At 46.4% G+C, this 27,227-nt stretch overlaps 1 protein-coding gene across 1 annotated transcript in view; it reads left to right on the forward strand.

Moving 5' to 3' along the window:
• LOC138276466 (uncharacterized) overlaps positions 1–27,227 on the forward strand; it is a 78,793-nt gene that overhangs the window by 31,878 nt on the left and 19,688 nt on the right. The window contains exons 2-3 of the mRNA XM_069219194.1: positions 775–858; positions 10,039–11,180. Of these exons, the coding sequence (XP_069075295.1) occupies positions 10,055–11,180 (1,126 nt within the window). The 5' untranslated portion in view covers positions 775–858; positions 10,039–10,054. The remainder of the gene's footprint in view (positions 1–774; positions 859–10,038; positions 11,181–27,227) is intronic.

Here is a 27,227-nt window from a genome sequence, read left to right on the forward strand (position 1 = left end):
AAAAGCGTAAAGCACAAATCGCGACTATCTGGTCGTGCCTTTCCTGTTGTTTGGGGATTACAACTTACTCCAAAAATTACATGTAAAGCTCAGGAAGGAGGGTCTAGGGTGTCGACTTCTTGGTCATGTCGTCCTGCTGTCAACCTTTAAAAATGGAAAGAAGTTACTAGACTGATCTATATATGAGCTAAATCCTTATCCACCCATTGGAAAGCGTGACCTATTACCCTACTGTGTAGTACCTGTGATCATCTGGAAGTTCATTTGGTAGAAATTGTGATGTTCCCGTATCTCCTCCAGGAAGTTTTTCGTGATTGTGATTGCTGAAAAGACATGAATCATGATCACACACACAATGATTGTCTTTGTGAAAAATACCAACTGGACACTGCACGGTTCTGACAGGTGTCCCATGTTACTGAATATGTGTGCATCAAGGAATCATTTGTAACAGTTTTTGAGTTCCTCTTATTGCGTGAATGATACAATTTCAGACAGCATTTTATGATCTTGGTAAACATCTATGAAAACATCAATGCCTTTGTGCCATGACATTTAGCATGCACGAGTTATGCCTTAATGTCTTTGAGCGCTGGGTTTGTTTATCTGTTAATGTCTTTAAGTGCAAGACATCCAGATCCTAAAACATCTGTGTTACCAGGATGGGCGTTACCCGTTCTGCTGCACAATGAGTTTTTAGTTTACCTTTTGTTGTTGCTTGTCTTTAGTGCAAGTGTTTACGATTCTTGACTCTTGACTTATTTCCTCTTGCAGGTTTTCAGAAGCCACTGTGCAGACTGCCGACAGAATCAGGAGGATAGGGAGCTTTGGGGCCCACGCAGCGCAGAACTGGAGCAGGTAGAGAGTGGGTGTTGGATGAATCCTCGACACAAATCATGTGCCAGCAGTTGGGTGCAGTTTAAATAGACCTCACCAAGACCGCAGCTGAGTTGGACGGTGGGATCACTTAATTCCACAAGATTTCGGTCCTAGCTCTTACGGGGGAAAAAATATTGTAAACAATGTACACGCTCAGTCTGCTATCACTGTCCTATGATAATTGAAGCAGAATTAAAAAGAGTCCTGTACCTTATCAATGTGGGGGGCTGAGATAATCGGTGCCACTATATGTGACCTTATTCTTTGGATAGTGTGGTACCAACAAAGTACCACTTACAAGATTACACATGACAATAAGTAGTGCTAACGCGTCCCTTTATGATGATTTATTACACATCAGGACTCGTTTTAGGCCAATGAATCTTTTGACCCAGTTGAGAGACACCTTAGGACGAGATAGCTAATCAATATGTCAATCAATACGTCAATAATGTCAGCAATATTTACTACAACAATGCATTTCACTTTAGTCAGAGACATTAATCAATTCAAGACACCACCATGACCTGGCAGTCATGAATAACCACACCAGTTTAGTAGAATTTTTATGAGTTTTATTCCCTATTAGTTACAATTCTAAGAGCAAATGTGTTAATCTCAAAACCATAAAGCAAAGTAGCATAGTCACAATATGACAACTCTGATAAGATTTCACTAAAGCAAAAATCACAAACATCAGAACTTAACACGGCGTAAACATAGATCAACTTTAGCAGAATATCATTAGCGCGTCGGTTCAACAAAGTGTATAGATTCAGTTGTTTGTCTATTTGCGTCAGTTTAGTGAACACCTGTCGTAACCACTGATTAGCATTGGCATGTTGGGCTTCATGCAAAATAATTTAGAACACCAATTTGGAAAACATCTACCTATGGTCTCTGTCAAAAGTAAGCAGTTGGTACCTAGAAAGGAAAAGCAAACAGACAAATCACAATTTCATTGTCATAGTTACCCTCCAAGGTTTAGGTCAGCACTCAGGTTCAGCCTTCGTCTTCAGGACATCAGTTGATTCGCCATCAGTCAAAACTCAGCTCCGGGGCAAAAAAGGGGGCACTTCCCTCATAAGGAGGTAAAGTGTAAAAATGGGCAATCTAAGGAAAAGGATGGTTTTTATAAACCAATCAGTCACCAAACAGAGTGACAGAGTTTCTGGATAAAATCAATATCATTCCCTAACACCACTCCCGGGCTCCCCGTGTCATGGGATTTTATCCCTTTTTCATTGTACATTCCCCTAAAATTTAATTGGTTCATGGTTATACCCCACTGTTTTTACCCTATTAGAAAACAGATTATGTCATTAATTTTTCACCCCATATTAGTTTACAGACATTTTATTGGTCCATGTGATTGACGTCTTCAGAGGTAGCACGTCCGGTATGATTTCATCCTTCTGTAATTCTTTGCACATCTTTTGGTCAGTAGCTCCATTGTCTTCACCGGTTTAAACGACCTTGAACTTTATATTAGTCTACACTGTTGCATTTCATTTAAACATTTCTACAAGCAGTATGAATTTCATGAGAACGGATCCATTATGGTTACATTCAGCTTCTAGTTTGAAGAAAACAAGAGGTCATGTCCTTTTGCGAGTCAGCACACTGCACGTTAGAGAAACACATTTAATATGAGAGCCAGGCAGCTAAGCTTCGGCTCATGCTAACTTAAGGCCTACAAGATTTATTTAGCATAACTTTAATAACGTAATCATTGATAATTAGCGCAAATCATTCGTTAATTCGGATATTCATATGCATTAGTCAATTTTTATTGGTCCGCGTATACATTGGCGGCCACTCCCCGTGGTCACATTTTAAGTGCACGTTATTGCAAAACAGGTTAATACATCTTCTGTATGGCATTGCCACACATTAGTTCATAAACATTTCATGTTAATATAGATTCTATAAGCTACGCTCTCTCAGTAGTACAACAGTGATACAGAATCACATACAGTTTGTGACACACAGTGACTTTAGATACACAACCTCTGACATCGGGTCCTGGAATCCGGACTTAATTTTGGGAATGGCGGCCTGCTTCAGCGTGATTTCTCTTGGATCTCTGGAGGTCTTTCAACTTTACGTCTACAGTGGGGAGCTATGAAGCCTTCAGTGGGGCAAATCCGCGCATTCAGGGTGACTCGTGGTTCTACAGCAGCTGCTTGACTCTCAACATCGAGATGGTCTTCTTCTGGAGCTTTTTCACAAAAGTTGGCAGAAAGTTCCCAAACTTTCAGATCTTCTTCTGAAGGTTTCCTTAAGAGTCAGAAGGGACTACAGCACAAGCCAAGGGTTCACAAGTTCTGGTTTGCCTCTTGGGAATCTAGGTCTCCAACTCCCACAAGGCACCTGGTCAATCCAGGAAAATCGAGGTGAAGCTGGTCACCTGGAGTCCTTCAGATGTTTCAGGCAAGGATCTGAGGGGCTCCTGCACTTCTTCCATATTTATTCCACATTCTGGACCAGCAGGAGGGGGCATCACAACCAATAGGGTTCAAGTTTCCACCCTCTGTGACGACCACTTCCTGGGAAGTGTGGCTATTTTTGTCCCTTCCAGCCCCTCTCCTTTCTTTTCTAATTAGGGGGGCTCCCACCTGGCTGGGGATCAAGGAAATTGTGGCTGACCTGGGTTCTGTGACATCTGTGCTTCTACTTTTGAAGTTCAGTTAATCTTCCTAGCCCCCTTCCTTTCCTGGCTTCTCCAGGACACAGATCTTCTCCCATTAGATGGCTGAATTGTTTCAGCCCCAGGCCGCTTCACACCTACTCCGGGTGCACCTTGGGTCAGGCTGTGAAAATGGTGACCAATCAGAAGGTAACTTCAGGATAGAAAGTTTGAAAACTACTTTCCTGTAATAGTTATAATAAATCTGACCTAGGCAAGTTAGACTTTATTAAAGTATTTGATGAAAAGACATAGTGGTGTTTCGGTACCCAGTATGTATTTACTAAAAATTAAAAGCTGGTATTTTACCTTAAAGTAAATTGGGGAGGGTCAGAGCCAACCCTTTGGGGTGACCGCGAAGCCATGGCAGCTTCTTGTAAGGAGGTGATTGGGGGTGGGGGGGGGGGGTGTTGGGGCTTGGAGTCCTCAGTGTAGTATTTATGAGGCTGGAGTCTGAGACTGTCCACCCATAAAGGGACTTCTTTGGCTCTCTGTGCCCATCCATGCCCCGTGTAGAGGTACAGAGGCAAAATGCTGCCACTCTCCTGTATAATGGGTAAATCCAAAATCTGAATGACACTTCAGTAAACGGGGCTGACCAAAAGCCCCTCTTTATGTAAATAGTTTATTCACGAGTTCTGCTGTCTACAAATGATAACCAAATACAAATCCAGCAGCACCCAGAAGAACCTGCATAACACTCTCAAACACTGTGTTAATCACCTTATCTGTTTGGAGCCAAAGGAATGAGCCATGCTCTACTTATCAGGAGTTTCCCTTTTTTATAGACTATTTCATTTCACATGGGTGTGGATGTCACAAGCTCTGCTCCCGAAGTCCAGAAATGTTTGAGCAGTGTTCACAGTGTTGTAGATGCATTCTGTTTGTGGTTGCTGCATTTGAGGTGGGATCTGACCATGCAAGTGCATAGGACCTGCAGTCATGCTTTTTAGGTCACAATCTTTGCATCTGATGGAGGAGCGATCTCCAGGGCAGAGGCTGTGTCTACAGGGGGCGTGTGAGATTCAGGCACTCCCAGCCGAAACAGGTTCACTACTTAGCTAAATTAGGTTACTTAGTTATAGACTTGGCTTCTAGTCATTTGCATGGCCAGGACAGTAAGTGAACCTGGGCCCTCATTATGATGCTACCATGCACTTCTGGTTCGATCTGTCAGACCCAGGCACTAGCATCTGAACCGGGTTCATTAGTTACAGACCTAGTCAGACAGTCCCAGGGCTGTGAAGCATCCTTGACCTCATTAAGATGCAACCATGTCTTGGAATGTTTAAACACTGAATACTCCTTGTTGTGGTCATAACTCCAGTTTATTCAAAAGACACGAGTCTCTACTCCTCACCCTACAGAACAGTATAAACTGAATAACACAGAGCTCTACCCAGCCTTGGATCTAAATATTCCAAAGCAGAACACGTGGAAAGTTCTAGACCACAGCCCCTCTGAAGTTTCCCAGGTCCATGCGTGATGTCCTACTCCTATACAGGTTTTTTCCAATGAATTCTGGGACTTGCGGTCTTGTTTATTCCATCGTAAAACAGGGCTACAAGTCCAAGAATTCAAAGAAAAAACCTTGCCAGCACTTTATTCATAGACTGGGAAACTTGGCAGCTATGCCGACATTAACTACACTGAGAAACACAATAACACCTCTCCCCCCCCCCCCCCCCCCCCCCCCTTCCCATCCCACTGAACATACCATGAAGGAAAGGAAAGTGAAAGAAAAAACAAGGCACAATTAACACAACCCAAAAATAATTCCCAACAGAAAACAGATAAAATAAGAAAAGGTAAACAACATAACAAAACCATTGTGTCCCTTTGTAATTACTGAAATTTGCTGCAGGTTGTAAATGAGACCGTCTTCTAACTCCACATCCCCACAGACTAACCTAACAACTTTGGGAGGTTGGCTGACTTTGAAAATATCCAGGTGATTTGCAATTGATTTAACAACAACCAACTCTCCAACTGAAACCTTCCATCAATTACTTCTTTGAACACATCATATTTCACTTTACCATTCAATTGTCCAATTGCTTCTCTTCTCTTACATGCAACCCTAGTACTTTCACTCCACCCGCAGCCACTTCCACCCTAAAAGGGAACCGTACCAAGCAGCATGGGATGCAGAATGTTGAAAGCGATTTCATCCCAGGGGCCAGTGGGGACCTCTCTGCACACCACTGGGGGAATCCTTACCTTCCTAATCTTATCACTTTTATTACACTCTAAACACTCCCTCCCATCCTGCTCAATCTGTAAATGCATACCTGGTAATCATTAACTGCTCCTCAACCTTATTTTGTCTTGGATTCCAGTAGATGTCCTATGTGTGCTTATTGAATAAAAATGGCCTTAACCTGCCGGGCAGCACTAATTGTAGACTAAAAACAAAACTGTTCTGCACTGACAATTTGTCCTTGATTTTGCTAATGACAATCTTGCAGTGCCACAATCCCCTTCCATATCCTAGAAGAGGCCAAGTAAAATCTTTTTTGCTAAAAATCCTGCAAGGATTTGTGGTCTTACTTCAAATAGTATGCTCCACAAGAATTAGTAATATATGTTTTTTGATAGCCCAGAACATGGCCGAAGCCTTCTTCTCATAATAAAATATCAACGTTCAGCCCCCACAAACTCACAAATGTAAAGGCAATCATGACTTCTTTTCGATGATGCCCCTGTTTCAATTTCACTCTCAAACCCTTGTCACTGGCATCCGTAACTAGCAACGGGGCAGTCCTGTGGTAAATGTATTAAAACTTAGCATTCACAAGACACTTCTTAACAGCTTCAAATTCCTTCTCTCATTCCCTATTCCACACATAGTCTAGGCCCTTCCTCAGAAGGACTCCTATGGCTCAAGTAAATTAGGTACAAACAGTGAACAAAATTTGCCTCACCAAAATATGTTTGTAACTCTTCTTTCATCACATGTCTATGTATTCCCTGTATGGCTATATTTAAATCATCTTTGCTGCATTCCATCAGCAGAGGTTACCAATTCCTGACAGTCAAACTTGTATTTGCTTTTAATTTGAAACCATAATCCCTGAAGACTGAACTACAAAGGAAAAATGAATAATAACAATGTTTACAGATTAAGTAAGACATTTGTTAACAGTGGTTTAGGGCTAATCAGAACATAGTGACAAAAGTAGAAGCTTTACAAATCTGCTATGGATAGGGAGGGCCTCTCAGCCTGGCAGAGCTGGCGTGAATGAGTTATAACTAATCGTGGAAGGCAGCAATGAGCAGGGTCTAGATGTGAAGAGGAGTAACTCCTGATACTACGACTGTCAGATACAATCTGCTCAGAACATCACTATTGTTCACGTGATGGGTCTTATTTGTACAGACACCTTCAGGTGACAGAAGCTTCTTTGTAATGCTTGTAATGGTCCTCAAGGGAGGCCTGACTTTGAGCAGGGTAGATCCTCTCCAACTCTTGACATCAGCTAGTTTTTTTGTTTTAGTGACCAGTGTTTAATGTGGTAGTTGGACTATTGCTGATAGAGCTCCTAGAGGCAGGGTGGGAGGTTGGTGGGGGCTAAACAGAGCTGCTACCAAAGCCTTTTGCATTCCAACAGCACAGATCATTATTTCAATGTGAGGATCTGTGTCTACTATATGATAGGGCTAGGTAGCCGTATCATGGAGTACAGTCGCAGAGACCTTTTTGGGAAAGAACAATGTTGTTTACTTAACCTCTAGCTCAAACCGGGTAACTGTGGCTGCGAGCAGTAAAGCTCAGTAAAGGAACTTTATTTAATGCACTTAACAGCACAATATAGGGAAATAGGAAAATCACACACCAGTAAAGAAACACAACAACAATTTATAAAACTAGAGCATACATTTATTACTTTTTAAAGTCCTTGATCATTAAAATTGGCTGAAGGGTTCCGGAGTTACAGATTTTAGAACTTTTAAATACTTTTAAATGCAACTGCAAGTAAGCATTGGCAAACGGAAAGTGTGAAAACTTTTGGAAAGTTTGGAAAATTTAGTTTGAATATTCCGGCCCGGCCTGGGCTGCCAAATCTGACAGGGACGAGGACTAGAGGGCCAGAAAGAAATCTGGCCACCAGAGCGATTTTAAAGCAAGTTCCCAACTTTAGAACAAGACGCCATAGGAAACAATGGAGTGGTCCTGATGCTGAGTTATACAGGCAAAGATGCTCACAAGGATGCTCCAGTGTGGTTGAAGATGGTGTCTCTGTGGTGGTTCCTCAGTCCACAGGTGATGTGGGGCGAACCTTGTGATGTAGATCGACGTTCTTCGAAGTCCACTTTGTTGCAGTAGTTGCACAGCTGTGGCTTTACTACTGGTGATGAAACACAACGGTTAGACGTAAAACCTTTGGTGGGGGCTTGTGCCCTTGTAGTCCAACGAATCCGGTCACTGACAGCTCTCCCGGGCTAAGGCACACTCTGGTGCAGACTTTGGCCATCTAGGATTCCTTTGCTGGGGCACCCGGCGATTGGTAGCAGTGAAACTTCCACTGGGGCTACCATTTTTCCGACATGGGCTCTTTCCGCTCTTGCATCCCTGGAGTGGGTTCCATGGAGCCAGCCTCCTGATCCTTGGAGTCCCTGGAGTTGGTAAAGTTGGGATATCAAGTTTTCCTGAGGTCAGGAGGCACAGGCAGGATTGCAGCTCAGTAGCCCAAAAGTGCAGCAGTTGCAGTCCTCTTGTTGGTGCAACCTCTCTTTGTGCAATCAAAAGCCAGGAGCACAAGCCTTCCAAGGTCTTCTCTTGTTCTCCAATCATGAACTAAGGGTAAGGATGCCAGGCGGGGCCGGCTTTAGGGGATGCGACCTGTGCAGCCACACTGGGCACTGACCTGGAGGGGGGACACTGACCTCTTGTGGATAGCTGAGTGGATTAGTAAGGCCAACCTTTACCGGTGCTTTAAAACAAATGAAATGTATGTGAAAAAGGGCCTGTGGAGAGATGAGTGGCATTTTTGTCGGGTGGTAGTGAGGGAATTCAAGGAGGAGGTCATGGGGGGGTGCTAAAATAGTTTGTCGCACTGGGCACCACCAGCATTAAAGCTGGCCCTGGTGCCAGGGGTGCCCATTTTATTTCAGAAACATGCCCCAAGGGGACCATGCAGTCACTAATCAATGGACTACTGGGTCCCCCCTCTAGTGACACAGTTCCTGTGATGGGTGGCACCTGTCTATCTCAGAGTGCCCCATTCTTGCCCCTTCTAAAATGGCACAAGCCTTCCTTGGTCGTGAGGAGCAGGGTAGCCCACTCTCAGGTTTGGCCACCTGTGGGCTACATGCCCATGGGAAAACCTGTTCTAACACTGGTTTGCCCCTCGGCCCCATCTCATAAATGTCTGCAGTAACAAAAGGTATCTTGCACAGGAGTGTTGTTACCAGCTGCCTTTCAGAGGCGTCTTCACCTTTGAAGCTTACCCTTTGGGCTGACACCCTTTGCAACCTTCCTGGGGGAGGATGTCAAACCTCGCTCCAATGCTAATGCCTTTGTTCCCAGGCCTGGGAGTCATTCTCATGTCTTCTCAGGCGGTCAGAAACCCAACAATGTTTAAGTGGCCTTTGTGAGGCCACTTTACTGGATGAAGTGCAGGGTAGCAACTTTCTAAAAGTTGCATAAAACTAATAGTGACATTAAATTCGATCTGACATCACATCAGGTTTAATTTCCCCATTAGTTTGATACCTTACTTGACCTGGTTAGGTGCTCCCATTCAGGAGTTAGACATGTTTAAGTGTAAACCGTTAAACCCTGTGTTAGCCAATGGGGCATCTAACCTTCTCCAGCAAAACGTCAATTTGGAATTGTTGCTGGAAAGACGTATAAAAACATATGTCTCACTTACTCCCTGTCATAAGACTTGGTAGGCCTGCTTTAAGAGAAGTGGACCCTTTGCCTTTAGGGTTAATGGCAAAGTCAAGTTAGCAGTATAGATGTCTGCCATTTCAGTCTGCAGTGGCGGGCTGAAGTGCCTTTCTCGTTTTGTACATGCAGGATGGCACAAACAGTGCTGCAGGCACATATACTAGAGATCTTTAAGTAAGGCACACAGGATGGCACAAACCATCCTCCAGGCCCATATACTAGAGAATTATAAGTAAGGCAGGGCGTGCCAATCGGGGGTGGCCAATTAAACACCCTTTTATATAGTGTTAAACACTGGCACTGAGGTCTGGTTAGCAGGCCTCAGAGCTCTCTCGAAGTCAAAAAGCCAGCAGCATCAGTCCAAAAAGTGGAGGCGAACATGCAAAAAGATGCATTTCCTTACATTAAAAGATTAGCAACCTCAAAAGGGCGGCATATAGCTTTAAAAGTAATGAATCTTTATATTTACTTTAAGCTTAAACTGAGAACACAGGGGCTTAGCGAGACACAAAGTAGTATATTGACTTAATTTTCCTGTGGTGATGTTTTCTTTTCTCGCTTCCTCCTTTCACAGACACTTGTATATCAGAATGGGAAGAAGACAGGCTCCAGAAAAAAAAAGAAGAGTACGCTCCTCACCTGAACCCGTAAGAGCTGCACTCCCATCTTCTCCTGTCCATAATGTGTCAGCTTCAGGATCCCAAAATAATGCTGAGAGGGACCATGAGCTAGAGCCGCTATCAGGGAACCTGCCCAACGTGATCCTTTTATCTATGCTAGAGCAGTTGGAAGCCAAACTGGATAACCTGCAGAATACCCTAAAGGACATACCATCTAGAGTCGCTGTGCTTATGGAGCAAATCTGGTTAACAAAGGGTCAATATCACCTTGAAAATGGTGGTGCATCTTTGGAGATGGTCAGTCCGGTGACGGTTGGAGATTGTTCTTTCAGTAAATTCCCTCCAACCCCTCTTTCAGTCATGGCAAGGGAGGGGAATCAGTACCTTCAACCTACACCCCCACATGGTTGTGAACCAGAACAGAGCCAATGCCTTCAACCTATGTCTCTGGATGGCTGTGAACTACAGGAGGACTGTACTGTCTCCAGGTGCTCGCCTCCTGATGTTCTGGTCATCCCAGGTGAGCCAAGCCTTCGTCTTCTGCCGGTGATTGATGGTGGGCAGGAACCACAGGAGGACCAGTGCACGCAACTAGAACCAGAGGAACACGTGAAGAAAGAACAATTGTATGCAGATAGTTGGAACCCACAACAGAGCTTCTGCCTGCAGCCACCATTTTACGAGAGACGTGAGCCACAGCAAAACCACTTCAGACAACCAGTGCTCCCAGATGGGAAGGGACCAGATGAACACATAAAGCAAGAGTTATTGTGGATTGATGGCAATGGTCCACAGCTAAATCACTGCAGACAACCAGCGTTTGAAGAGTGCCAGAGTCTACAGAACAACACATGGCTTGAGCAGGTGCTCTCTGATGAAAATGAACCACATCAGAACTGCAAGACGGAACCAATGCACCCTGAAGACTGCGGTCAGTATTGTGACCTACAACAACCCTGTACTGATGCGCAGGGCGCGTCTGTATCCTCATCATTCCTGGAACAGAATACTGCTGGTACAGATGGAACTATCTCCACAGATCCTTTGGAGAGAGGAAATATGGAGTCAGATGTATTGCTCTTCAAAGCCATTCCAGGTATTTGTTTTGTAATGAATGGGCACTAAACTGTATAGTTCTGAAGGAATGTACCTTAAAGCATCTCCAAAATGAATGTTTCCAGATTTTTAGTAAGACCTGCAGAGGGCCAAATCTGAGTTGTGTGGAGTGGTATCTTTGGGGGGCGTGGTTTGGGTGAATCCTCACAACTTATGAATACACCTGAAGCGGCTGTGTACCTGTATGATCCACGGCACCTAGAGTGTTTTCTAAAACATTGTCTGTTTTCCTATAGTGTGTAGGGACATGCATAGAACTGGAGGACCTGCAGGTCAGAGAGGGTTGGTTGTATTATAACATAGTGTATCATGTAGAATAACTTACAAGTTCATGGGAGTTTGAAGATTGAGTAAGGTTTGTGGTATTGTGGTCTGCAGGGTTATGTACACTTTATAAGGCGGTCTGAAGGTGAAGCTGGTTTAGTCATATTGCAGTATACAGGATTAGTTGATCTATTTCCTTACATTTATTTTATCAGATATGTGCACCATTATAATGCCCCTGCTGTCTGCCATTATATCTTTCTTTACGTCTTTACTGTCACTTTTTCCTCCCGCTAAATCACTAACATCAGCTATACCAGTAACTCTACTGCAGGGTGGGTGAAGGTCATAGTAATTGCTCTGAGGTATGTGGAATTTCTGGGGATATTTGGCATCTGCTTCCTGTAGGAGGCTGGACTGGCTTGTAGTGGGTACCAAGAGGTACTTACACCTTGCACCAGGCCCAGGTATCCCTTATTAGTGTAGAGGGGTGTCTAGTAGCTTAGGCTGATAGAAAAGGTAGCTTAGCAGAGCAGCTTAGGCTGAACTAGGAGACGAGTGAAGCTCCTACAGTACCACTAGTGTCACTTGCACAATATCATAAGAAAACACAATACACAGATATACTAAAAAATAAAGGTACTTTATTTTTATGACAATATGCCAAAGTATCTCAGTGAGTACCCTCAGTATGAGGATAGCAAATATACACAAGATATATGTACACAATACCAAAATATGCAGTAATAGCAATAGAAAACAGTGCAAACAATGTATAGTCACAATAGAATGCAATGGGAGCACATAGGGATAGGGGCAACACAAACCATATACTCTAGAAGTGGAATGCGAACCACGAATGGACCCCAAACCTATGTGACCTTGTAGAGGGTCGCTGGGACTGTAAGGAAACAGTGAGGGTTAGAAAACTAGCCCACCCTAAGACCCTGAAAAGTGGGTGCAAAGTGCACCTAAGTTCCCCAAAGAGCACAGAAGTCGTGATAGGGGAATTCTGCAAGGAAGACCAACACCAGCAATGCAACAACAATGGATTTCCTGATGAGAGTACCTGTGGAACAAGGGGACCAAGTCCAAGAGTCACAATCAAGTCGGGAGTGGGCAGATGCCCAGGAAATGCCAGCTGTGGGTGCAAAGAAGCTGCCACCGGATGGTAGAAGCTGTGGATTCTGCAAGAACGACAAGGGCTAGAAACTTCCCCTTTGGAGGATGGATGTCTGTAGGAGGCTGGACTGGCTTGTAGTGAGTACCAAGGGGGTACTTGCACCTTGCACCAGGCCCAGTTATCCCTTATTAGTGTATAGGGTGTCTAGCAGCTTAGGCTGATAGATAATGGTAGCTTAGCAGAGGAGCTTAGGCTGAACTAGGAGACGTGTGAAGCTACTACAGTACCACTTAGTGTCATATGCACAATATCATAAGAAAACACAATACACAGTTATACTAAAAATAAAGGTACTTTATTTTTATGACAATATGCCAAAGTATCTTAGAGTGTACCCTCAGTGAGAGGATAGGAAATATACACAAGATATATATACACAATAGCAAAAATATGCAGTATAGTCTTAGAAAACAGTGCAAACAATGTATAGTTACAATAGGATGCAATGGGCAAACATAGGGATAGGGGCAACACAAACCATATACTCCAAAAGTGGAATGCGAACCACGAATGGACCCCAAACCTATGTGACCTTGTAGAGGGTCGCTGGGACTATTAGAAAATAGTGAGAGTTAGAAAAATAACCCTCCCCAAGACCCTGAAAAGTGAGTGCAAAGTGCACTAAAGTTCCCCTAAGGACAAAAGAGTTGTGTTAGAGGAATAATGCAGGAAAGACACAAACCAGCAATGCAACAACTGTGGATTTCCAATCTAGGGTACCTGTGGAACAAGGGGACCAAGTCCAAAAGTCACAAGCAAGTCGGAGATGGGCAGATGCCCAGGAAATGCCAGCTGCGGGTGCAAAGAAGCTTCGACTGGACAGAAGAAGCTGAGGTTTCTGCAGGAACGAAAAGGGCTAGAGACTTCCCCTTTGGTGGACGGATCCCACTCGCCTTGGAGAGTCGTGCAGAAGTGTTTTCCCGCCGGAAGGACGCCAACAAGCCTTGCTACACGCAAATCGTGCGTTTGGCGTTTTTGGACGCTGCTGGGGCCCAGGAGGGACCAGGAGGTCGCAAATTGGACCTGCAGAGAGAGGGGACGTCGAGCAAGACAAAGAGCCCTCACTGAAGCAGGTAGCACCCGGAGAAGTGCCAGAAACAGGCACTACGAGGATGCGTGAAACGGTGCTCGCCGAAGTTGCACAAAGGAGTCCCACGTCGCCGGAGACCAACTTAGAAAGTCGTGCAATGCAGGTTAGAGTGCCGTGGACCCAGGCTTGGCTGTGCACGAAGGATTTCCGCCGGAAGTGCACAGGGGCCGGAGTAGCTGCAAAGTCGCGGTTCCCAGCAATGCAGCCCAGCGAGGTGAGGCAAGGACTTACCTCCACCAAACTTGGGCTGAAGAGTCACTGGACTGTGGGGGTCACTTGGACAGCGTCGCTGGATTCGAGGGACCTCGCTCGTCGTGCTGAGAGGAGACCCAAGGGACCGGTAATGCAGCTTTTTGGTGCCTGCGGTTGCAGGGGGAAGATTCCGTCGACCCACGGGAGATTTCTTCGGAGCTTCTGGTGCAGAGAGGAGGCAGGCTACCCCCACAGCATGCACAAGCAGGAAAACAGTCGAGAAGGCGGCAGGATCAGCGTTACAGAGTTGCAGTAGTCGTCTTTGCTACTATGTTGCAGGTTTGCAGGCTTCCAGCGCGGTCAGCGGTCGATTCCTTATCAGAAGGTGAAGAGAGAGATGCAGAGGAACTCGGCTGAGCTCATGCATTCGTTATCTAAAGTTTCCCCAGAGACAGAGACCCTAAATAGCCAGAAAAGAGGGTTTGGCTACCTAGGAGAGAGGAAAGGCTACTAACACCTGAAGGAGCCTATCAGCAGGAGTCTCTGACGTCACCTGGTGGCACTGGCCACTCAGAGCAGTCCAGTGTGCCTGCAGCACCTCTGTTTCCAAGATGGCAGAGGTCTGGAGCACACTGGAGGAGCTCTGGACACCTCCCAGGGGAGGTGCAGGTCAGGGGAGTGGTCACTCCCCTTTCCTTTGTCCAGTTTCGCGCCAGAGCAGGGGCTAAGGGGTCCCTGAACCGGTGTAGACTGGCTTATGCAGAATTGGGCACATCTGTGCCCAACAAAGCATTTCCAGAGGCTGGGGGAGGCTACTCCTCCCCTGCCTTCACACCATTTTCCAAAGGGAGAGGGTGTCACACCCTCTCTCAGAGGAAGTTCTTTGTTCTGCCATCCTGGGCCAGGCCTGGCTGGACCCCAGGAGGGCAGCTGCCTGTCTGAGGGGTTGGCAGCAGCAGCAGCTGCAGTGAAACCCCAGGAAGGGCAGTTTGGCAGTACCAGGGTCTGTGCTACAGACCCCTGGGATCATGGGATTGTGCCAACTATGCCAGGATGGCATAGAGGGGGCAATTCCATGATCATAGACATGTTACATGGCCATATTCGGAGTTACCATTGTGAAGCTACATATAGGTAGTGACCTATATGTAGTGCACGCGTGTAATGGTGTCCCCGCATTCACAAAGTTCAGGGAATTGGCTCTGAACAATGTGGGGGCACCTTGGCTAGTGCCAGGGTGCCCTCACACTAAGTAACTTTGCACCTAACCTTTACCAGGTAAAGGTTAGACATATAGGTGACTTATAAGTTACTTAAGTGCAGTGTAAAATGGCTGTGAAATAACGTGGACGTTATTTCACTCAGGCTGCAGTGGCAGGCCTGTGTAAGATTTGTCAGAGCTCCCTATGGGTGGCAAAAGAAATGCTGCAGCCCATAGGGATCTCCTGGAACCCCAATACCCTGGGTACTTCAGTACCATATACTAGGGAATTATAAGGGTGTTCCAGTAAGCCAATGTAAATTGGTAAAAATGGTCACTAGCCTGTTAGTGACAATTTGGAAAGAAATGAGAGAGCATAACCACTGAGGTTCTGATTAGCAGAGCCTCAGTGAGACAGTTAGTCACTACACAGGTAACACATTCAGGCACACTTATGAGCACTGGGGCCCTGGGTTACCAGGGTCCCAGTGACACATACAACTAAAACAACATATATACAGTGAAAAATGGGGGTAACATGCCAGGCAAGATGGTACTTTCCTACACAACCCCCCCCCAAACGAAGGACAATAAGACTAGCCATTACCTGATGAGTCTTCATTGTCTAAGTGGAAATATCTGGAGAGTCCATCTGCATTGGAGTGGCTACTCCCAGGTCTATGTTCCACTGTATAGTCCATTCCCTGTAGGGATATGGACCACCTCAATAATTTAGGATTTTCACCTTTCATTTGTTTTAGCCAAAGTAGAGGTTTGTGGTCTGTCTGAACAATGAAGTGAGTGCCAAACAGGTATGGCCTCAACTTCTTCAGAGCCCAGACCACAGCAAAGGCCTCCCTCTCAATGGCAGACCAACGCTTTTCTCTAGGGGTCAACCTCCTACTAATAAAAGCAACAGGTTGATCCTGGCCCTCAGAATTAAGTTGTGATAGGACTGCCCCTACTCCTAATTCAGATGCATCAGTTTGGACATAGAATTTTTTAGAGTAACAAGGGCTTTTCAGGACAGGTGCAGAGCACATGGCCTGCTTCAGCTCCTCAAAAGCTTTCTGACAGCTTGCTGTCCACAATACCTTTTTAGGCATTTTCTTGGATGTGAGGTCATTAAGAGGGGCTGCAATGGAGCCATAGTTCTTAATGAACCTCCTGTAGTACCCAGTGAGGCCTAGGAAGGCTCTCACCTGAGTCTGAGTGGTAGGGGGAACCCAATCAATAATTGTTTGGATTTTCCCCTGAAGTGGTGCAATCTGTTCCCCACCAACAAGGTGTCCCAGATAAACCACCTTACCCTGCCCTATCTGGCACTTTGAAGCCTTGATAATGAGGCCTGCCTTTTGCAGGGCCTCCAAAACTTTCCATAGGTGGACCAGGTGATCATCCCAGCTGGAGCTAAAAACAGCTATATCGTCCAAATATGCTGCACTGAAAGCTTCCAGCCCTTGCAGGACTGTGTTCACCAACCTCTGAAAAGTGGCAGGTGCATTTTTCAAACCAAAAGGCATTACAGTAAACTGGTAATGTCCTCCAATGGTAGAAAATGCAGTCTTAGGTTTAGCATCTTCTGATAATTTGATCTGCCAATACCCTGCAGTCAAATCAAAAGTGCTTAGATACTTGGCAGATGCCAGTGTATCTATAAGCTCATCTGCCCTGGGTATAGGGTGAGCATCAGTTTTGGTTACCAAGTTGAGACCTCTATAGTCTACACAAAACCTCATTTCCTTCTTTCCATCTTTAGAATTGGGTTTTGGTACCAGTACCACAGGAGAAGCCCATGGACTGTCAGAGTGCTCAACCACTCCTAGTTCCAACATTTTCTGAACTTCTTGCTTTATGCAGTCCCTGACATGGTCAGGCTGCCTATAGATCTTACTTTTGACAGGTAAACTGTCTCCAGTATCTATAGTGTGCTCACACCAAGAAGTGGTGCCTGGCACAGTAGAGAAGAGTTCTGAGAATTGTCCTAGGAGATTTATGCAATTGTCTTTCTGCTCAGCAGTAAGACAATCAGCCAAAACTACACCTTCCACAAGAGCATCTTGATCTGTGGAAGAGAAGAGATCAGGTAGAGGATCACTGTCTTCTTCCTGTCCCTCATCTGTTGCCATGAGCAGGGTGAGATCAGCCCTGTCATAGTAGGGTTTCAGGCGGTTGACATGGAGCACCCTAAGGGGACTCCTGGCAGTGCCTAAGTCAACCAAGTAGGTGACTTCACCCTTCTTTTCAACAATTGTGTGGGGTCCACTCCATTTATCTTGGAGTGCTCTTGGGGCCACAGGCTCCAAGACCCACACTTTCTGCCCTGGTTGGTACTGAACCAAAACAGCCTTCTGATCATGCCATTGCTTCTGGAGCTCTTGGCTGGCCTGAAGGTTTTTACTGGCCTTTTTCATGTACTCAGCCATCCTTGATCTGAGGCCAAGTACATAATCCACAATATCCTGCTTAGGAGCTTTTAAAGGTTGTTCCCAACCCTCCTTTACAAGTGTGAGTGGACCCCTAACAGGGTGTCCAAAAAGAAGTTCAAAGGGGCTGAAGCCCACTCCTTTCTGGGGTACCTCCCTGTAGGCAAAAAGGAGGCATGGTAGAAGGATATCCCATCTCCTGCGGAGTTTTTCAGGGAGTCCCATAATCATGCCTTTGAGAGTTTTATTAAATCTCTCCACCAGTCCATTTGTTTGTGGATGATAGGGTGTTGTGAACTTGTACGTTACACCACACTCCTTCCACATGGCCTTTAAGTATGCAGACATGAAATTGCTTCCTCTGTCTGATACTACTTCCTTTGGGAAGCCCACCCTGGAAAATATTCCCAGGAGGGCCTTTGCCACTGCAGGAGCTGTAGTGGTCCTTAAAGGAATAGCTTCAGGATATCTTGTGGCATGGTCCACTACCACCAAGATAAACCTATTGCCTGAAGCAGTAGGAGGGTCAAGGGGGCCAACTATGTCAACCCCTACCCTTTCAAAGGGAACCCCAACCACAGGCAGTGGGATAAGGGGTGCCTTTGGGGTGCCACCTGTCTTGCCACTGGCTTGACAGGTTTCACAGGACTTACAAAATTCCTTTGTGTCCTCAGACATCCTAGGCCAATGAAACAATGGTACCAATCTGTCCCAAGTTTTCATTTGACCCAGGTGCCCAGCTAAGGGAATGTCATGTGCCAGTGTTAGGAGGAACTTTCTGTACTCCTGAGGAATCACTAATCTCCTGGCAGCTCCAGGTTTAGGATCCCTATGCTCAGTGTACAAGAGGTTGTCCTCCCAGTAAACTCTGTGAGAGTCACTGACATCCCCATTAGCCTGTTTGACAGCTTGCTGTCTGAGACCCTCTAATGTGGGACAGGTTTGCTGTGCCACACTCAGCTCCTCTCTGGCAGGCCCCCCTTCACCCAAAAGCTCAGCAGTGTCTGCTTCCAGCTCCTCTGGTGTAGGTTCTGCACAGGGAGGGAATTCTTCTTCCTCAGAAGTAGAATCCACTGTAGAGGGAGGGATAGTAGGAAGTGGTTTGCTTCTACTAGCCCTAGCTTTAAGGAGCACTTGGTCCATTGTTCCAGGATCCAAGCTTCCCTGTCCTTTTTGCTTTTTGGCCTGAGCCCTTGTCAAAGCAAAAATATGCCCTGGGATGCCCAGCATTGCTGCATGGGCCTCCAACTCCACATCTGACCAAGCTGATGTCTCCAAATCATTCCCTAATAGACAGTCTACAGGTAAATCTGAAGCTACCACAACTTTCTTTGGACCAGTTACCCCCCCCCCCCCCAGTTGAGATTTACAACAGCCATGGGGTGGCTTTGTGTTATGTTGTGAGCATCGGTTACTTGGTACTGGTGTCCAAGTATGTGTTGTTCAGGGTGCACCAGTTTCTCAATCACCATTGTGACACTGGCACCTGTGTCCCTGTAGGCCTGGACCTCAACACCATTTATTAGGGTTAGTTGCTTGTACTTCTCCAAGTTATGGGGGCAAGCAACCAAAGTGGCTAAATCAATAGCCCCTTCAGAGACTAAAGTAGCCTCTGTGGTCTCCCTAATCAGACCAACCCCAACTAAATTACCAAAAGTGAGCCCAGCTACTCCCTTGGATTGGCTATTAGTAGGTTTGCTCCCACCACCACTGCTATTAGTAGGGACACTAGGTGTAGCAGTAGGGGTTGTAGTGGTAGGAGCTGTGGTGCCTTTCTTTGGACAACTGGGATCTGTTGTCCAATGGCCTTTTATTTTACATAAATAGCACCATGGTTTCTTTTCCTTGTTCTGATTAAAGGAGGATTTGGACCCACCACCCCCACCAGAGTGTTTTTGTGGGCCTGATGAAGACTCATTTTTAGATTTGTCCCCACCCTTGTCAGAAGACTTACCATCCTTCTTTTTGTTGCCATCTTTGTCACCCCCTGTATGAACTTTTCTGTTCACTCTTGTTCTGACCCATTTGTCTGCCTTCTTTCCCAATTCTTGGGGAGAGGTCAGATCAGAGTCCACCAAGTACTGGTGCAACAAATCAGACACACAATTATTAAGAATATGCTCTCTCAGGATCAAGTTATACAGGCTGTCATAATCAGTAACTTTACTGCCATGTAACCACCCCTCCAAGGCCTTCACTGCCTGGTCAATTAAATCAACCCAGTCTTGTGAAGACTCCTTTTTGGTCTCTCTGAACTTTATCCTGTACTGTTCAGTGGTTAAGCCATAACCACCCAGGAGTGCATTCTTAAGAACTTGGAAATTATTAGCATCATTTTCTTTTACAGTAAGGAGCCTATCCCTACCTTTTCCACTAAATGATAGCCATAGGATAGCAGCCCACTGCTTTTGAGGGACATCCTGTACAGCACAGGCCCTCTCAAGTGCAGCAAACCACTTGTTAATGTCATCCCCCTCCTTATAAGGGGGAACTATCTTGTGCAGATTCCTGGAATCATGCTCTTTTGCAGGATGACTATGGGGAATACTGCTGCTGCCACCATGGGTATCTAAACCCAACTTCTGTCTTTCCTTCTCTAATTCTAAAGACTGTCTATCCAAATCCAGCTGTTGCTTCTTGAGCTTCAGTCTGGTTTGTTCCACTCTCAATCTGTTGAGCTCCCTTTCTAACAATCTGTCATCAGGGTGGGTGGGAGGGACATTTCTAGATACAGAGGTATGATGGGAATGAACAGAAGGAGACCTGTCCCTTACAGAGGGCACCCTAACAGCTTGGCTAACAGTATAATGTGAGAGCACACCATCAGTATGGTGTGATTCAACCTCTGTACCAACTATGCTAGACTGTCTAGTAATGGGCAGGCTGAGAAGTTTCTTTCCTGAATCTTTTCCTGGGAGAGTCCCTGGATCAGATTGAGAACCATTAGCTACTTTGTCACCAGATTGGGCACTTATGGCCTTATCCTGTACTCTAAGCATGTTAATTAACAGTTCTAAGGAAGGATTCTTCCCTACACTCAAACCTCTCTCTATGCAGAGACTCCTTGCTCCTTTCCAGCTAAGGTGATCATATGCAAGTTTGGACAGTTCAACATTTTGGCCTGTGCCAGACATTTTTTAGAGAGAGTTAAAGTGATAGAAAAAGAGAAAAAAGTTTTCTGAATTTTTTGGAAAGACAGAAAAAAACTTTTTAAACTTTTAAGAACTTTTTGAAAGTTTAGAAGTACTTTTCAGCACTTTAGAAAAGAGTGAAAAGAGGAAATGCAAAACTTTTTGGCTATGTGTATATACACTGACCTTGTTTTGTATATTTTTCTCCTATGAAAAGTACAATGACAAGAGTGGTAAGTAGTCTCAAGCACTTATCCCACCACTGCCCAACCAATGTAGGAGGCTGGACTGGCTTGTAGTGAGTACCAAGGGGGTACTTGCACCTTGCACCAGGCCCAGTTATCCCTTATTAGTGTATAGGGTGTCTAGCAGCTTAGGCTGATAGATAATGGTAGCTTAGCAGAGCAGCTTAGGCTGAACTAGGAGACGTGTGAAGCTACTACAGTACCACTTAGTGTCATATGCACAATATCATAAGAAAACACAATACACAGTTATACTAAAAATAAAGGTACTTTATTTTTATGACAATATGCCAAAGTATCTTAGAGTGTACCCTCAGTGAGAGGATAGGAAATATACACAAGATATATATACACAATAGCAAAAATATGCAGTATAGTCTTAGAAAACAGTGCAAACAATGTATAGTTACAATAGGATGCAATGGGGAAACATAGGGATAGGGGCAACACAAACCATATACTCCAAAAGTGGAATGCGAACCACGAATGGACCCCAAACCTATGTGACCTTGTAGAGGGTCGCTGGGACTATTAGAAAATAGTGAGAGTTAGAAAAATAACCCTCCCCAAGACCCTGAAAAGTAAGTGCAAAGTGCACTAAAGTTCCCCTAAGGACAAAAGAGTCGTGTTAGAGGAATAATGCAGGAAAGACACAAACCAGCAATGCAACAACTGTGGATTTCCAATCTAGGGTACCTGTGGAACAAGGGGACCAAGTCCAAAAGTCACAAGCAAGTCGGAGATGGGCAGATGCCCAGGAAATGCCAGCTGCGGGTGCAAAGAAGCTTCGACTGGACAGAAGAAGCTGAGGTTTCTGCAGGAACGAAAAGGGCTAGAGACTTCCCCTTTGGTGGACGGATCCCTCTCGCCTTGGAGAGTCGTGCAGAAGTGTTTTCCCGCCGGAAGGACGCCAACAAGCCTTGCTACACGCAAATCGTGCGTTTGGCGTTTTTGGACGCTGCTGGGGCCCAGGAGGGACCAGGAGGTCGCAAATTGGACCTGCAGAGAGAGGGGACGTCGAGCAAGACAAAGAGCCCTCATTGAAGCAGGTAGCACCCGGAGAAGTGCCAGAAACAGGCACTACGAGGATGCGTGAAACGGTGCTCGCCGAAGTTGCACAAAGGAGTCCCACGTCGCCGGAGACCAACTTAGAAAGTCGTGCAATGCAGGTTAGAGTGCTGTGGACCCAGGCTTGGCTGTGCACGAAGGATTTCCGCCGGAAGTGCACAGGGGCCGGAGTAGCTGCAAAGTCGCGGTTCCCAGCAATGCAGCCCAGCGAGGTGAGGCAAGGACTTACCTCCACCAAACTTGGGCTGAAGAGTCACTGGACTGTGGGGGTCACTTGGACAGCGTCGCTGGATTCGAGGGACCTCGCTCGTCGTGCTGAGAGGAGACCCAAGGGACCGGTAATGCAGCTTTTTGGTGCCTGCGGTTGCAGGGGGAAGATTCCGTCGACCCACGGGAGATTTCTTCGGAGCTTCTGGTGCAGAGAGGAGGCAGGCTACCCCCACAGCATGCACAAGCAGGAAAACAGTCGAGAAGGCGGCAGGATCAGCGTTACAGAGTTGCAGTAGTCGTCTTTGCTACTATGTTGCAGGTTTGCAGGCTTCCAGCGCGGTCAGCGGTCGATTCCTTATCAGAAGGTGAAGAGAGAGATGCAGAGGAACTCGGCTGAGCTCATGCATTCGTTATCTAAAGTTTCCCCAGAGACAGAGACCCTAAATAGCCAGAAAAGAGGGTTTGGCTACCTAGGAGAGAGGAAAGGCTACTAACACCTGAAGGAGCCTTCAGGACGTCACCTGACGTCACTGGCCTCACTGAGTCTCTGACGTCACCTGGTGGCACTGGCCACTCAGAGCAGTCCAGTGTGCCTGCAGCACCTCTGTTTCCAAGATGGCAGAGGTCTCCAGCACACTGGAGGAGCTCTGGACACCTCCCAGGGGAGGTGCAGGTCAGGGGAGTGGTCACTCCCCTTTCCTTTGTCCAGTTTCGCGCCAGAGCAGGGGCTAAGGGGTCCCTGAACCGGTGTAGACTGGCTTATGCAGAATTGGGCACATCTGTGCCCAACAAAGCATTTCCAGAGGCTGGGGGAGGCTACTCCTCCCCTGCCTTCACACCATTTTCCAAAGGGAGAGGGTGTCACACCCTCTCTCAGAGGAACTTCTTTGTTCTGCCATCCTGGGCCAGGCCTGGCTGGACCCCAGGAGGGCAGCTGCCTGTCTGAGGGGTTGGCAGCAGCAGCAGCTGCAGTGAAACCCCAGGAAGGGCAGTTTGGCAGTACCAGGGTCTGTGCTACAGACCCCTGGGATCATGGGATTGTGCCAACTATGCCAGGATGGCATAGAGGGGGCAATTCCATGATCATAGACATGTTACATGGCCATATTCGGAGTTACCATTGTGAAGCTACATATAGGTAGTGACCTATATGTAGTGCACGCGTGTAATGGTGTCCCCGCACTCACAAAGTTCAGGGAATTGGCTCTGAACAATGTGGGGGCACCTTGGCTAGTGCCAGGGTGCCCTCACACTAAGTAACTTTGCACCTAACCTTTACCAGGTAAAGGTTAGACATATAGGTGACTTATAAGTTACTTAAGTGCAGTGTAAAATGGCTGTGAAATAACATGGATGTTATTTCACTCAGGCTGCAGTGGCAGGCCTGTGTAAGATTTGTCAGAGCTCCCTATGGGTGGCAAAAGAAATGCTGCAGCCCATAGGGATCTCCTGGAACCCCAATACCCTGGGTACCTCAGTACCATATACTAGGGAATTATAAGGGTGTTCCAGTAAGCCAATGTAAATTGGTAAAAATGGTCACTAGCCTGTTAGTGACAATTTGGAAAGAAATGAGAGAGCATAACCACTGAGGTTCTGATTAGCAGAGCCTCAGTGAGACAGTTAGTCACTACACAGGTAACACATTCAGGCACACTTATGAGCACTGGGGCCCTGGGTTACCAGGGTCCCAGTGACACATACAACTAAAACAACATATATACAGTGAAAAATGGGGGAACATGCCAGGCAAGATGGTACTTTCCTACAATGTCCCACCTCGTGAAGAGTCGTGCAGAGGTGTTTCCATGCAGAAAGACCACAAACAAGCCTTGCTAGCTGCAAGGGTCGCGGTTAGAGTTTTTGGATGCTGCTGTGGCCCAGGAGGGACCAGGATGTCGCCAATTGCGTGAGGAGACAGGGGGGACGTCCAGCAAGACAAAGAGCCCACTCAGAAGCAAGCAGCACCCGCAGAAGTGCCGGAACAGGCACTACGAAGTGGAGTGAACCGGAGCTCACCCGAAGTCACAAAGGAGGGTCCCACGACGCCGGAGGACAACTCAGGAGGTCGTGCACTGCAGGTTAGAGTGCCGGGGACCCAGGCTTGGCTGTGCACAAAGGAAATCCTGGAAGAGTGCACAGGAGCTGGAGCAGCGGCAAAACACGCGGTTCCCAGCAATGCAGTCTAGCGTGGGGAGGCAAGGACTTACCTCCACCAAACTTGGACTGAAGAGTCACTGGACTGTGGGAGTCACTTGGACAGAGTTGCTGCGTTCAAGGGACCTCGGTCGTCGTGCTGAGAGGAGACCCAGAGGACCGGTGATGCAGTTCTTTGGTGCCTGCGGTTGCAGGGGGAAGATTCCGTCGACCCACGGGAGATTTCTTCGGAGCTTCTAGTGCAGAGAGGAGGCAGACTACCCCCACAGCATGCACCACCAGGAAAACAGTCGAGAAGGCGGCAGGATCAGCGTTACAAGGTCGCAGTAGTCGTCTTTGCTACTTTGTTGCAGTTTTGCAGGCTTCCAGCGCGGTTAGCAGTCGATTCCTTGGCAGAAGGTGAAGAGAGAGATGCAGAGGAACTCTGATGAGCTCTTGCATTCGTTATCTAAAGAATTCTCCAAAGCAGAGACCCTAAATAGCCAGAAAAGGAGGTTTGGCTATTTAGGAGAGAGGATAGGCTAGCAACACCTGAAGGAGCCTATCAGAAGGAGTCTCTGACGTCACCTGCTGGCGCTGGCCATTCAGAGCAGTCCAGTGTGCCAGCAGTACCTCTGTTTCCAAGATGGCAGAGGTCTGGAGCACACTGGAGGAGCTCTGGGCACCTCCCTGGGGAGGTGCAGGTCAGGGGAGTGGTCACTCCCCTTTCCTTTGTCCAGTTTCGCGCCAGAGCAGGGCTGGGGGATCCCTGAACCAGTGTAGACTGGCTTATGCAGAGATGGGCACCATCTGTGCCCATCAAAGCATTTCCAGAGGCTGGGGGAGGCTACTCCTCCCAAGCCCTAACACCTTTTTCCAAAGGGAGAGGGTGTAACACCCTCTCTCTGAGGAAGTCCTTTGTTCTGCCTTCCTGGGCCAAGCCTGGCTGGACCCCAGGAGGGCAGAAACCTGTCTGAGGGGTTGGCAGCAGTAGCAGCTGCAGTGAAACCCCGGGAAAGGTAGTTTGGCAGTACCCGGGTCTGAGCTAGAGACTCGGGGGATCATGGAATTGTCTCCCCAATGCCAGAATGGCATTGGGGTGACAATTTCATGATCTTAGACATGTTACATGGCCATGTTCGGAGTTACCATTGTGACGCTATACATATGTCGTGACATATGTATAGTGCACGCGTGTAATGGTGTCCCCGCACTCACAAAGTCCGGGGAATTTGCCCTGAACAATGTGGGAGCACCTTGGCTAGTGCCAGGGTGCCCATACACTAAGTAACTTAGCACCCAACCTTTACCAGGTAAAGGTTAGACATATAGGTGACTTATAAGTTACTTAAGTGCAGTGGTAAATGGCTGTGAAATAACGTGGACGTTATTTCACTCAGGCTGCAAGGGTAGGCCTGTGTAAGAATTGTCAGAGCTCCCTATGGGTGGCAAAAGAAATGCTGCAGCCCATAGGGATCTCCTGGAACCCCAATACCCTCGGTACCTCAGTACCATATACTAGGGAATTATAAGGGTGTTCCAGTATTCCAATGTAAATTGGTGAGATTGGTCACTTAGCCTGTTAGTGACAATTTGGAAAGCAATGAGAGAGCATAACCACTGAGGTTCTGGATAGCAGAGCCTCAGTCAGACAGTTAGTCATAACACAGGTAACACATACAGGGCACACTTATGAGCACTGGGGCCCTGGCTGGCAGGGTCCCAGTGACACATACAACTAAAACAACATATATATATACAGTGAAATATAGGGGTAACATGCCAGGCAAGATGGTACTTTCCTACACTTCCCCCGGCAATTCCAGAGTAGTAAGATTACTTAAGAAATTATTGGCTCTGTGATGATGTCAGTGCGAAAAATAGCTTTACAATATCACATGCATTTTTGAGAATTGAGTCATCTTTTCTCCATCTTCACATGGTTAATGTATCTTAGCCCCTCCTTAGACTATCCAATGCACATTACGTGATCCAAACCATGCAAGTTTCTGCCTCTCAGTGCACTAATTTGTGCAGTAGTGTTTTACGATAATCCCAAAACATTGCTCTCACCACATCTTCCCCTGTGTCACTTGACACCAAAGAACCTCTGAGACACTCACTAACCACTCTGTTCATCCTCTCTGCTTGCCCATTACTCTTTCGGGGTTAAAGAGTAGCACATTTATGGTATATACCAGTTCCACCCAAAAACTCTGTCTCCCTCAAGACAAATTGTACAACTTTAACCAATAACAACTCACACAGAAAACCCTTTTTGACACATACAAGTCTCACTTCCAACCACTTTGACGTGTAGTCCACAAGCAGAGTGGCACATTTCAGATGCCCATGAAGCATCTGAAACAGACCCAAAAAATCAGTGCAGTCTTTGTCACACATCCTGTCAGGACAACCCACTTCTGCCATATGCGTAACTCTCCACATCAGTCTTTTACTATTTTGCAAGCAACTAGTATTCTGTTTAATAAACATTTCCACATTCATGTCCATGGCAGGCTACCAGTAATTCATAATTAATGTTGTCTTGTTACATATCATAGCTAAATGTCCTTCATGGCTCAGCTCTAACAGTGTAGACTTTGTTATAGATCTGCAATTCACTCTACAAATTGTTACCCTTCGACCATCCCTCCCTGGTGAAATCAATCACTTCATCCAATGTCTTTCTGGACTTTTGTGTACACACACCCACACACACCCCTGCCTGACAAACAAAGACTTGCTATGTTATGTTCCACTTGGTTTTATATACTAAACTTAGTCCCTGTTGAACCTGGCACTCTCTGCAGGGTCACCCTAGACTTTATGCCTTTTACTCTCCACTTTATGTTGAATTTTTTTTTTGTTGGCCTTAGGA

Source organism: Pleurodeles waltl, unplaced genomic scaffold, assembly GCF_031143425.1.
Source record: "Pleurodeles waltl isolate 20211129_DDA unplaced genomic scaffold, aPleWal1.hap1.20221129 scaffold_39, whole genome shotgun sequence".
In the NCBI taxonomy this organism is placed as follows: Eukaryota; Metazoa; Chordata; class Amphibia; order Caudata; family Salamandridae; genus Pleurodeles; species Pleurodeles waltl.